This window comes from Aedes aegypti, chromosome 2 (genome assembly GCF_002204515.2).
Source record: "Aedes aegypti strain LVP_AGWG chromosome 2, AaegL5.0 Primary Assembly, whole genome shotgun sequence".
In the NCBI taxonomy this organism is placed as follows: domain Eukaryota; kingdom Metazoa; phylum Arthropoda; class Insecta; order Diptera; family Culicidae; genus Aedes; species Aedes aegypti.
In genome coordinates this window covers 149,715,525-149,729,818 of record NC_035108.1, presented here as the reverse complement: position 1 = coordinate 149,729,818, position 14,294 = coordinate 149,715,525, and the positions used below count along the sequence as shown (strand labels likewise).

The window sequence follows — 14,294 nt, the reverse complement described above, 5'->3', positions numbered from 1 at the left end:
TTTTCAATCCCACTTTTTTGGAAGGAAGTTGTAAATTGAGAGATTCACCCTTTCGTTTGTTTGTTTGTTTGTGGTTGCAACCATGTTTAGTGAATAAATGAAAGAAGACGAGAGATTTTTTGGTAAGAATTGGTGTGCATACACGAAGGAAAGAATTGTACTGAATGTTGGTCTTTATTGAGCTTTATCCCACAGGAACCAGCTTTAAATTACCTACGCTCTAGAGGAATGGAGGAAGTACACTCAAGCTTTATAGCTCATACAAAGATGTGTCATTTGTCGTACATAAAGCGTTCAAGAAAGGAATGAGCTGAAGAGAGGGGGATTCATAATTGTCAATTTCAGCGTTTTGCCACACAATATGAATTCTAGGTTGCTGGTTGAAAAGGGGGTTTATGTGTTTGAAATTTCTCGAACAAATTTGTTTATATTGTTATTGAAACATTGTAGAAAACGTAACGAAACAGTTAAAAATTACATTCACCAATTATGATATATTTTTTGGTTGTGTATCAATCAAACATAATCCTCCAACATAACTCCAAATTATTGTTGTTTGTGACATCTCTTTCGCCATCGCACATCAATCTGATACCAACATACATTTCAACAGTTCTTCGAAAAGGCTGCTCACACCAATGATCATTGAAGCAGACGACGAAGCGCACAGTCGGGTTTAATTATGGATTACAGCTGATTACGGCTTAAACATTTATCAACACTGCCTGGCTTCAGTGATTCTCCGTCCGGCTGCACGGTAAACGACGCGACGACGATAGTGAAAGAGTAAATCGCCGATTGCGAAATGTAAACGGTGGCCACTATAGTGCAAACAGACATCGGAGCCTAACGGGATAGCGTAATCTATCACCGGAAGACGGATCGGTTTGCGGTGGAATGGGATAAAATGGGAACTTTCATAATTTACGTTGGCTTTCCACGATGTTCAGGGATTGCCAAACAGACGAGTTGATGCTGTTTACCGCGTTCGATAGAGTTTACATACCATTCGATAGGAACTTTACTTAAATTGATGAATCGATAGTTTAAAACTGTTCGCGTTTAAAATTGGTCCCAATGACATATATAGCAAAACAAAAATGTTTGCGCCTCAACCGTCACTTTTAGATACAGTTACGGACAAAACAATAAGATCACTGCAGCAGAAAGAGTTTAAGATTTACAGTGTATGATGAGACACTGTAAATCATAAAAGGGAAAGCTTATCAACCAAACGTGACATTTTGAGCTTTATCTTGGACTTCAATCAACAATAGAAACTTTGAAAACCATTTTGAATGGCCTATTTGTAAAAGGAGCCGTTTTTACAGTTAACGTGATTTACATCCAAGATAAAACATGAAAACCGGTGAACCGTACCCTTTACAAGATTAATATTAGGTATTTCTAATTAGTCGTCTCCGTTCTAGATTTATCACTCACTTCCCTTTTTTCCATTCTCTTTTTTTTCAGCGAGGAAAATGTGTGGAAACTGTGTGAGCAGGTGAAGAAGACACATCCGGCTGAGCTGTCGAAATGCTACGCCGTGTTCGTGTCGAACGAGAGGAGAACGGTGCCCCTGTGGAGACAGAAAGCCGGTCGCGGTGACGAGAAGCTGGTGATATGGGACTACCACGTGTTCTTCATGCACAATCCATCGCCGAACCGGTGTCTGGTGTTCGACATGGACACCACGTTACCCTTTCCGACCTATTTCCACAAGTACGTTACGGAAACGTTCCGCTCGGACTATGCGGTGACGCCCGAGCATCATAGGTAATTCGATTTCGCTTGCCACTTCGTTGAACTTCCGAAATGCGCGACGGCAAAGGTAATTCAATTTTTCTGGCAATGTCTTTCCTCTCGTTTTTCGTTCTGTCGAATTAGGTTCTTTAGAGTAATACCTGCCGAAAAATATCTAGCGGAATTCTCGTCCGACCGGAGACATATGCGCAGACCGGATGGATCCTGGATAAAGCCGCCACCGTCGTATGCACCCATCCAAACTACCAGTAAGTTGCCTTATTTCGTATCAGGAAACAATTGAAATTTCAAAATATCTATTTGTAATATTTATATTATTAAAGAAAACAATTGGAGAATAAATTATTTCCGCACACACTTAATAATAGTAAATCTTCAACTTTGGCATATTGTAACTTTGTTGACTGATCGGCGCGAAATTTTGACATGTAATAACAAATATGCTCAATTTTATTAGCATCGCATAGCATTGACAACTGTACAAATCGTGGGTGGCTGTACATTGCTCAGCTCTTAACGTTTTGTGAAATCTATACCTATGTAGTGTCGCAAAAAAAAGAGGTTGATGGTTGTTTTGGCCCCTCAGGGGTTAATCAACAATATTTACTTCCTTTTCTCTAGAAGCCTAGATAACCGCGTAGTGTCGGTTCCGGTGGTAAAAGTCCACCTCACAGGTGACCCCTAATTTAAGGTGTGATGCGTACCGTGCCTAGGAATGAATGGTTAGGAGGGGGCTAAATAAAACCAAACTACTAACAGAGCCAGTGGAGTACCAGGGCGCCCTCTGCAGTATTTTGTCCTTTCTGTGCTACCCGGAGCACCTTGTGTTTCTCCGAGATAATCGGCTGCTCTTTTTCAGTCTCTAGTCTGAGGCCGAGTAAGGGTGGGATTATGAATATGTTACTATTAAATTTAAATAAAGGTGATAATTTATGGTTCCGCATTATGCGTTTTACACAGTGTATCCTATAATTTTTCGCCTTTGGCGATTTTGAATAGATACCGATCTGTTTTTTTTTCGCTGCTGGTGCTAAGATTGCAAAAAGCTTTTTTTTAAATTTCTTTATTAGTATCATTCCAAACATTACATTCATTTCTTATATCTAGGTGTTCTGTGTTATTAGACAACACTATCATCCTAATGCAGTTCAGATTTTTTACAGGTGAGTTGATTTCACCTGCTTATAAGAGAAAAAAAAACTTTGAATTTACTTAACCTAACTTAACCTAAACATATAACGCATTAATCGTGGCAATAAAAGATTGTAACGATTTTTGCCTGAAATTATTAATGATTTATTTGACATTTGTTCAAATATTTCAACATTGGATATTCTATGTAACTCATTGGTACTATACCAGGGAGGAAGCCTCAGAATCATTTTCAGAATTTTATTTTGAATTCTCTGCAGAGCTTTCTTCCTGGTATTACAACAGCTAGTCCATATTGGTACAGCATACAACATGGCTGGCCTGAAAATTTGTTTGAATATCAAAAGCTTGTTCTTAAGACAAAGTTTTGATTTTCTATTAATAAGGGGATAGAGACATTTTACATATTTGTTACATTTGGCTTGAATGCCCTCAATGTGATTTTTGAAAGTTAAATTCTTATCTAGCATGAGCCCTAGATACTTAACTTCATCTGACCAATTTATTGGAACCCCTCTCAACGTGACAACATGTCTACTTGAAGGTTTCAAATAAAGAGCTTTTGGTTTATGTGGGAATATTATTAGTTGAGTTTTGGAAGCATTAGGAGAAATCTCCCATTTTTGCAAGTATGAAGAAAAAATATCCAAACTTTTTTGCAATCGACTACAGATGACACGCAGGCTACGTCCTTTGGCGGAGAGGCCTGTGTCATCCGCAAACAAAGATTTTTGACATCCCTGAGGTAACTCAGGTAAGTCAGATGTGAAAATATTGTATAATATTGGTCCCAAAATGCTGCCTTGGGGAACACCAGCTCTTACAGGAAGTCTTTCAGATCTGGAGTTCTGATAATTAACCTGAAGTGTACGATTTGACAGATAACTTTGAATTATTCTAACAATGTATGTTGGAAAATTAAAGTTTTTTAATTTTACGATCTAACCTTTATGCCAAACACTGTCGAATGCATTTTCTATGTCTAGAAGAGCAAGACCAGTAGAATAGCCTTCAGATTTGTTGGAACGGATGAAATTTGTAACACGTGAAAGTTGATGAGTGGTCGAATGTCCATGGCGAAATCTGAACTGTTCATTGGCAAAAATTGAATTTTCGTTGATGTGGGCCATCATTCTGTTCAAAATGACCTTTTCAAAAAGTTTACTGATGGAGGAAAGCAAACTGATTGACGATATAGAAGCTTCCGCAGGATTTTTGTCTGGTTTTAAAATTGGTACAAGCTTAGCATTTTTTCATTTGTCAGGAAAATATGGTAATTGAAAACATTTAATAAATATATCAACTAAAAATGATTTTTGATTTTTTTAATAATAGTTCTCACTTCTTCCAAATCAGTCTCCCAGGCACGTTTTCTTGATTGAGAATATTTTCGAAATCCTGAGTAACTTGATTTTCAATTGGGCTAGTAAGTCCTATATTAAAATTGAGCGCGCTTTCAAATTGGATAGCAAGTTTTTGAGCTTTTTCGCAATTAGTTAGTAATAATTTGTTTTCCTCTATCAATGCCGGTAGAGTAAAGTGGGGCAAAAGATCGAGTGGAGTAAGAGTTTCTTTTTAAGATTTCTAGCTCAATTCGAAACAAATCTTATAAATGTCATGGTGGTTCGAATGCTATTCAAGTAAGAGACTTTCAATATAATTATCATAAAAATCGATTGATATTTGGAAAAGTTATGGCTATTTATTGTTTTTCGACGTGAATATTGTAATTTTTGGTCAAACTTTCGTTGCATGAAACCAATTGAAGATAAAATATTTTTCAATATTTTATGTAAGGGCGTTTCAAGGCCTATCATAAGGTTGCTTGGAGGTGTATTAGTTTTTGCATAAATGCTTGAAAACAATTTTTGGCCCATAGTGGGGCAAAAGTTCGAATCAGCGGGGCAAAAGTTCGACCCATGTATAAAATAACGGAAAAATTTACAAATTGCCTAAAATCTACATATTATCATCAAATTTAGTTAAATTTGTCTGATCGTGTGAAAACTGTCACCAAAATTTTACATTTCCACTTAGTTTTGCGAAAAACTGCTATTTTTGAGTATATTACAATTAACCCGGTTTTGGGCAACTTTTTGATGAAAATTTAGTGTGTATTTTTCATTAAACTTAAGTTTACGGATGGTGTAAAGTATGCCTGTCATAAGAGGATCGATATTTTGTATATTAGCCAGCGAACTTTTGCCCCACACTAGATTCGAACTCTTGCCCCACCGGTGGGACAAAAGTTCGAACAAGACAATCAATTTTGAAACTGTTAACTGTTAACTGGCTTCTAAGGTTTTTTTCAAAATTTTAGGGTTCAATTGAGAACTCTTATTTTTAAAATTTTTGTTTCGTAATTGTGCAAAACGTTTCTTGATTTCTTTCTGCAAATCCTGCCATATAATTTTCATAGCAGGATCGCTAGTGCGTTGAAATTGCCTTCTTCTCATGTTTGTAAGGCGGATCAAGAGTTTAAGATCATCGTCTATAATCACGGTTTAAAATTTTACTTCACATTTTGGAATTGCCATGCTCCTGACTTCAGCAATGGAATTTGTTAAAGTTTCAAGAGCATTGTCAATATCAAGTTTTGTTTGTAAAGAATTGTTAACATCATGATTAGAGTCAATATACGTTTCATATATATTCCAGACGGCTCGAAAATAATTGAAAGTGGAGCTGATAGGATTGAGAATCGCTTCATGGGATATTTGAAATGTAACAGGGACATGATCAGAATCAAAATAAGCATGAGTAATCAGTTGACTACAAAGATGACTAGAGTCGGTTAAGACCAAATCAATCGTAGATGGATTTCTTGAAGAGGAAAAACATATAGGGCTATCAGGTTATTGAATTGAGAAATATCCTGAAGAACACTCATCAAATAAAATTCTGCCGTTGGAATTACTTTGAGAATTATTCCATTACCGATGTTTGGCATTAAAGTCACCAATGACAAAAACATTTGACTTATTGTGAGTCAATTTTCGCAAGTCAGATTGGAACAAATTAACTTGCTGCCCAAAGCATTGAAAAGGCAAATAGGCAGCTATGAAAGTATATTTACCAAGCTGTGTTTCAACAGAAACACCTAAAGTTACAAAACCTTTAGTGGCAAATGACGAAATTAGTTGATGATTGCAACTCCCCCACATGCTCCATTAAGTCGATCATTACGATAAACAAAATAGTTAAGATATCTTTTAAGTTTAAATCCAGGTTTCAAATACGTTTCACACGGACATCGAACATAAGTTTTGCTTTTTCTAAAGCTTTAGTATTGTTTAGTAAATAAAAGAACTGTTCTTTTTTTGTTAAAGTGAACTAAATAATATTCTCGAGAAAGCCTTTTCCGAACAATGCACAATGGTCGGAAAAAAACGAAGTTTGGCCAAAACTCGTTTTATCACCTTAATCGATGAAATATGTAATCTGAATATGTTATTTGTCGTTTTTATTGTTTCAGAAGGTGTTATTCACATATTACGTAACTTTTTTTTTATTAGAAATGCAATAAAATTTGGCTGAACGCACAAATTTTGTTTGTATTTTAACGAATTTGATCAAAATATGTATGAAGAGTAGTTAAATATATTTTATATCAACTTTGTATGAAAAATATCGTCAAAATGTATGAAAATATTGAATTATTCAAAAAGCTCCAATTTGCAAATCAGCAAATTTCTGCAAAAAATGTAAACGTTTTTTGTAAGATCTAAGGATGCATTTTAAAGTGCAATATTCGAAATGGCGGCGACATGACGCGACAAGAGTTGTTTTTCATGTTCAAAATCATCAATATTACTAAAGTGTGATATTGAACAGTATTAAAGCTTCAACCAAATATTTTTTCCCATCTTCATGCTCGATACAAGTGTTGAACCATAAGCTTTCAGATAGCGCGTAACTTTGGGAAAATATTGCATTACTTAAATATGCATTTTGTACTTTATTTTACTGTTACATTTTTCAATTTTTTGACTTCAGTCAGTTTGACGTCATAAAAGTCAAAGAAATTTAAATTTTAGTTAAATTTCAATTATGAATCATAATAATATTATACATGAGGTATATTTTAAAATGATAAAACCATAAAAATCTCAAAAAAGTGTTTGGGTAGCTTTGGCCGCTCCTTTATATGGAGCCCGACCATTGTGCAATGCCAGATTGGGTTCTCTTTTTCATAATGATTACTTGGACTGGGGAAAATCCAAGTAAATCATTTATTCCATTTTTGATCTCTTCAGGTGATTTATAGTCAGTTGAGAGACCTTTCAAGACGACTATGAACAAACGTTCAGTTTTGTGATCATAAGTAAGAAATTTGTGCTTCTTCTCATCAAGATGTTTGAGAAAAAGTTCGCGATCTTTAAGAGTTTCCGGCAAAACGCGACAGTCTCCTATTTTTCCGATTTGGGAGGAAACCTTGATTCCCCTAATGGAGTTCAAGATCTCCTGCCTAAATCCCCAAATTCGGAACAACTGACCACGATAGTCGGCACTCTTTGCTTCCTGACTTGAATCAAAGAGCCTGGGCTAGAGGCTGTTTCAATTTGGTGTTTGGAAAATTTGTCTAGAGCATCGAACTGATTGCTCATTCCGATACAATTATTCATTTCACCCTTGGAAGAAAGTTCGCATTCCGGAGAAACGTCCTCCCTACCATTCTTGCCACGTTTAGTGACAGTTTTAAATCCCACATTTTTGGAAGGAAGTTGTGAATTCAGAGATTCACCCTTCCTTTTGTTTGTAGTTGCAACCATGTTTAGTGAATAAACGAGAAAGACGTGACCTCCTAATAGTTATTTTCCCAAGACGGTGTCCAAGAAGGATTACCACCGCTAGTTTTCGCCAACGACTCTAACGAAAAATCGGAGGCACGGGTCCAAACAAGGATCGTAAAGGGATAAATAGTAGAAAAAATAGTACCGAAAAGTACTGTTTTAGTAGCACTGAAAAGTACCGTTTTTAATTTTAGCACTGAAAAGCACTGTTTTTGTAGCACTGAATACTACTGTTTTATTGCTTTAGGTAGTTTTTAAGAAAACTTTCAAGAGCAGAGAGAATTCGTGTACGAACAGCACGAAGGTACGATGCGCACTGATTGCAAAAAGCTTAATCTTGCCTATTTTGGGTAGTTGCTACGGTTAGATTAGCTCAGAACAATCTTCAGCGTAACAAAACAGCAACAATCAATCTTTGCAGAATCATGCAAAATGGAACAGCCCAAGTGGCGCTAGTTCAAGAACCCTACTTTCGTAGAGGGAACTTCTATGTAGGTAACCTTGTGGACCCAGTTGTTGCTACTTTCAGCAAACTTGAAATGGCAAACTCGCGCGCCATGCCCCGCGCATGCGTACTCGTTAATAAAGCAAGCAACGACTCACTTCTGAGTTAACTACCAGAGATGTATGTATGTCACAATTGATGTTTCTGTTGGTGACCTCGACAGGAAATACGTCTATTGTTCGGTATATTTACCACATGATGAACCATCCCCAACGGATGACTTCAAACGAGTTGTCGTACACTGCGTAACATAAGGCCTTCCGCTGATTGTGGGCAGTGATGCCAATGCTCATCACATCATCTGGTGCAGCTCAGATATCAATTTTAGAGGCTCCAGTATGATGGAATACTTAAGTAGTACAGATCTTGGATTACTTAACATAGGCAATCGACCTACCTTCATGGTATTTAATAGAGAAGAAGTGTTAGATATGCTCGAAATAGAATCAGTCACGAGTTGACGAATTGTCATGTATCAGATGAGGAATCATTATCTGATCATCGCTACATCTTCTTTGAACATTCAAATGTAACTGCGCATACTTCGCCTTTCAGGAATCTCCGATCAACAAACTGAGAATTCTACACTGAATTGGTTGCGAACAAATTTCATGGATATTCTCCGTCCATTGAAAATCCAAGTGATTTGGATGATGCCGTCGATACTACAACATCCTACATTATGGAAGCTTTTGAAGAAGCATGTCCTCTGCGGTCTGTGAAGACTACAAGAGAAACTCCATGGTGGAATTCCGATTTGACTAGACTCAGGAAACAATGTAGAAGGAGTTGGAACAGACGCCGTTCAGCTGGATCAGACTCGTTCAAGTTGGCTCGCAAGGCTTACAAGAAGGCTCTTCGTTCTGCTGAACGATCCGGCTGGAAAAAGCTTTGTACAAATGTTTCCAGTTTGAGTAAAGTCAGATTTCCATGTGAATGAAATTTGCTTACCCAATGGTGACTTTACTTCTTCTGATGACAAAGTTTTAGAATGTTTATTCAATACACACTTCCCCGGATCTATGGATGAACCAAATGTCTTTTCAATAATTTGTTCATCCCAGTACGAAGCAATAATTTCGAAATTGTTTAAAATTATATTGTGTGTTAACATATAAATGTTTTAAAAAAGATACATGGACATCGATTTTTCTTTATTGTTTTCAACGTGAGATAACGTTTTCCATATTTTGTTGTTCGGATAATTTACGAATACCCTGTACGCTCCAGATTCCAGGTATAGTAGTTTCCAGGTGTCAGTGCGAGTATTGCCGGCAGCCTTTCCTGCGTGTGAATCTGCTGTTCTACCATTGGCATTATCAAATCAGCCGAATTTTAAGCTGTTGTTCAGATTCGGAAATTTTATCAGGGAGAAGCTGAAAGACCGAACCAACTATCAAAATGTATATATTGAATCGTTTTGATAAAACATTGATCTGAATGTTGCGTTTCACTTTTGGTTGCTGATTATAGTCGAATGATGACGAAACCACTGGATTTCCGTAGTTTAAAGGAAATATGCAATGAGATATTACGGGTCGATTTTTTTTTGCAAGAATCTCTTCAGTATTGTAAGACTGTTAGCAGATCTCTTGTTGAGACATAGGGTAGATGTACCAGTAATGGACTTAAAAGTTCCCTACGATAATTTGATTATTTTCAAATTTTTAATCATTCTGTGTGTTTAAGTAGTGTGATATCAAATAAATCTTGATGTTAAAACATTCAAAAATATTCAAGATGTGAAAGTTTTCGAGAAAACACATATCGTCGAATAGGGAATCACTATAGATACACTTTCCCTATTCTCTATTTCAATGCAAGTCTCTAAAATGTCTTTATTTTTGATGGAGGGCTTTTAAAATCCTTTTTTCGCCAAAATTGCATCTTATGTCACTTTTATCCTTTTCTCTTGTGAATGGAACCGGGTGCACAATTATAGAGACTCCAGAGATATGTTTAGAGCTACTCACGTAACTATTGCACAGGTTCTTCAGGAATTTACACTAGGAAATGTTTCAAGAGTTCTTCTCCAGCGGTTTATTTAAAAATACTTTCAGGACCCCTTCCAAGGATCTCTTCAGCAACACTTCTTACACATGTGCTGAATGTGTCTTCTAGGATTTTTTCACCAATTCTCTCAAGAATTCCTCAAGAAGTTTCCACAGCAATTTTTCAATGACACGGCCTTGGTGTAGTGGTTAGAACACACGCCTCCCGCTCCGAGGACCTGGAATCAAATATCATCCTAGATAGTCAAATATGACTTAAAGGTTATAGTGACGACCTGCTTCGGAAGGGAATAAAAAACCGTTGGTCGCGAGATGAATTAGTCCAGGGCTAAAAATCTGGTTAATAACGATAAAAAAATCGGGTGAACTTTCTAAGAAATTCTTCAGCATTTCAACGCTACGTATTTTAGTAGTTTTAACAAGAAGTATTCGAATAAATTTCCCATATATTATTCCAGGATTTCCTCCTCCTCCTTTGTATCGAAATTGTTCCAAGAAAATTTAAAAAGGTTTATTCGAGATTGTTTTGAAGAAATCTGTTTAAGGATTTTTCCGGGAAATTCAACAAAAGTTCCTCCAAGAGTTTCTACGCCGATTCCTTCAGTTTTTCTCACCATCTTAATAGCGATTTCTCAAAAAATCGTGTACAGGAATTGCTTAATAAATTTCGTCATTAGGAATTTATTTAAGAAAATTCATTAAGAACTCTTCTAGGATGTCACCAATAGAATAGTCCGTCAAAACATTTCTCGAGTAATTTCTCTAGTCAATTCTGCATGATTTATACATTATACGGTTTCCAGTGACTTTTACCGTCAGTTCGGTAAATCAAAACACATTATTTCCGTGAAAAAAGCAGATTCATTACAGTAATTTTCTTTATCAAACTGTTGAGATATAAGAAAAGATATTTATAAATGATTTTGTGAAAAATATCAATGGATCTCAATTGGATTGAACCAATGTTTGACATGTCTAGCCAAATACTGGCACATTTGTCAAAGCGTGTGCCGATAGCTTAATAACTGAAGGGAACTTTTGAGAAATACCTGAATTGATTTCTGATGAAATTCCAGGAGAAAATAAGATGTATAGACACTTTAAACATTGTAGTGATATACGTTAAAAAAAGCGCCAGGATCCGTTGAATCTGCTGCATGCTCTTTTGTGGGACGGAATCCAGATCAATTGTGTTCGGTTAGCTTTGTGCGGGTGATAAAAAAATAATTGCGTCAGTAGGGGACAAGCACTAATTTTCGACCTATAAGAAATCTGTGCCAATTTTCGGTTTTTCATTACCTACTTCAAAATCGTATGAATGGGTCGAAAATTAGTGCTTGGTCGAAAATGGGTGCTTTTCCCCTAGTGTTTGATCAGTTGAATCTGTTGTATGTTCCTCGTCTGTTGTGTTCTGACGTGACTGGCGCCACTACCTATACACTGAGAATGTCTGTAAGTTGCAACCAGTCATCTGGTTGGTTTCTTGTGTAAGTGAAACTATTCCATATGGAAAAAGTAGGCATTAAATAGCGCTAGTTGTAGGTTTGTCTTCTCATTCAAATGTTTATATTTTTCTGGTACATTACTGCATATAATGAACACAACCGTACATATTACTCATTTTGCTTCTATTGATCAGCGAAAAATAGAAAATTGAACACAATTCATGTTTTGCAGTTGCTATTTGGTTTGAAAGTTTATATAGATACTGTTATGTTTTTATTTTTCTAAAACATGTACTAACAAAGTGTGTTAATATTTGTTTGCATAGCAAAGTATATGAGAAAACATGGATGATACGACGAAAAATTACCTGCATTAGATTGACCCTAAAAATGGCCATTTTTAGGATGCCATGGGACACCCAAATTTTACTATAGTTGTCATTTCTTCTCCAAATATCTAAATCAAGCTTATGGGAACGTTTTTTGAGAACAATGATGTTGTTATATCCTATATTTCTGAAGGTTTGAAACGATTTAGTATCCAACAATGCTGGTTCTTCCGGCCATTAAATCCGGGTGGCCACATGCGATACATGCTAAGTGGTGTAGAGTTTAATTCATAATGTCCAAAATCGGATTTCAATGATTCATGCAAATTAAGATGATTTTCATTGCAAATAAATGAAGATAACTTTTTACCCGACTGGACCCAGTTACCCACCGGAACATTCACTAGTTCCTCAGATCAGTCTAAGAAACTCGATATGTGTAAGAGTATACTGACAAAAAAATGGCTTGCTCAATTTTCACCACCTAATTAAAAATTTTCAATCTTGTCGCTCCCTTGCGACGCCTATGCACCTATTCGTTTCCATCATTTGCTTCTATAGACTCCCTTTAGCTTTGAGTCGCATGACCGCTATAGCCGTAAAACAAAATAAAATAAAACAATCACGGTCGATACCTTCTTTTATATACTGACAAAACATTGATGGGGCCCACATAGCCGTAGCGGTAAACGCGCAGCTATTCAGCATGACCATGCTGAGGGTCGTGGGTTCGAATCCCGCTGATCGAGGATCTTTTCGTAAAGGAAATTTTCTCGATTCCCAGGGCATAGGGTATCTTCGTACCTGCCACACGATTATACACATGCAAAAATGGTCAATCGGCAAAGAAAGCTCTCAGTTAAAAACTGTGGAAATGCTCATAAGAACACTAATCTGAGAAGCAGGCTTTGTCCCAGTTGGGACGTAACGCCAGAAAGAAGAAGAAGAAAACATTATTGAAATCCCTAAAGTATTCGCTGAGTGGTGAAAGTTTCATTTTTTTGGCTTTTAATCAGGCCGAGACGGATTAACCCTTTGTGTTTTCTTAGTGATCCGGTTTGTGAAACTTTTCCACACGTTTTACATTGGGGAAATCCGAACCCAAAGGTGGAAAAATTGATAACTTTCACAATAGAAAGACTAAAAATAAGTTTTATAGCTCGTTCGAAAGGAAATTTTCTCAGGAATCGGTTGGTGATGGTTTTATAAACGTGGTACCGCTCTGGGATAAGCTTCTTCTTCTTCTTTCTGGCATTACGTCCCCACTGGGACAGAGCCTGCTTCTCAGCTTAGTGTTCTTATGAGCACTTCCACAGTTATTAACTGAGAGCTTGCTGTGCCAATGACCATTTTTGCATGCGTATATCGTGTGGCAGGTACGAAGATACTCTATGCCCAGGGAAGTCAAGAAAATTTCCATTACGAAAAGATCCTCGACCGGTGGGATTCGAACCCACGACCCTCAGCTTGGTCATGCTGAATAGCTGTGCGTTTACCGCTACGGCTACCTGGGCCCCGCGCAGTGTTGTTCATACTCATTTCCCCGAAAACAACATTTTCCGAACTACGAAGCCACGAACTACTACAGCCATGCTCTATCCTCCTAAGATAGAAAAGCAGATGGTTAAGCTTGAGTACTGCACACAAAATCGATCAATTTTGATCCCAGAGAGCCACAATTCAAGTTTCGGTGAAATGAAATGAGTGAGTGAGTGAGTGCGAATCATTTCACCGAAACTTGAATTACGGCCCACCGAGATCGAAACTGTCGGATCCCATGTGCAACACTCAAGCCCAACCACCTCCCCCTCCATCTCAAGAATACAACGCACAGTTATAACAGTTCATGGCTTCACAATTCGAATTTCGGGGAAATGAGTCTGGTCAACACTGGCCCCGCGATAAGCTATGGATCCCGTTTTGCCCCGATTCCTTGGAAATTTTTGATTTTCATGTTGTTTTGTTAAAATTGTTTTATTATGGAGATTATTTCCCGTGAACTCCGTCATTTATGGTCCATTCAACAATGTTTAATAGAGAAAGTTACAAATAGATGGAAATTTAGGGGATTATGAAATATTTTTGAAGAGGAATTTTTGTGTTCAACTTTTACAACGTATTTTTTATTGAAATACATTCTAAAATAGTAAAATAATCATGAATAAAGCTTGCGGAAATAAGTTGTAGTGAAATTTGTAGAAAATGTGTGATCATTAATTATGCTCTATGCAAAATATTGTGAATAATTTACCTTCTTATATCATAAATTCCAAACATTTTTAAACGATATGCGA

General features: G+C 36.8%; 1 protein-coding gene across 12 annotated transcripts in view; it reads left to right on the top strand.

Annotated features, from left to right (window-relative positions):
• The window catches only part of LOC5568875 (protein N-terminal glutamine amidohydrolase), a 121,138-nt gene that overhangs the window by 98,370 nt on the left and 8,474 nt on the right, over positions 1 to 14,294 (top strand). For all 12 annotated transcript variants that reach the window (XM_021842703.1, XM_021842701.1, XM_021842698.1 and 9 more), the window contains exons 3-4: positions 1,474 to 1,776; positions 1,888 to 2,012. In XM_021842703.1, coding sequence (XP_021698395.1) covers positions 1,474 to 1,776; positions 1,888 to 2,012 — 428 coding nt within the window. The remainder of the gene's footprint in view (positions 1 to 1,473; positions 1,777 to 1,887; positions 2,013 to 14,294) is intronic.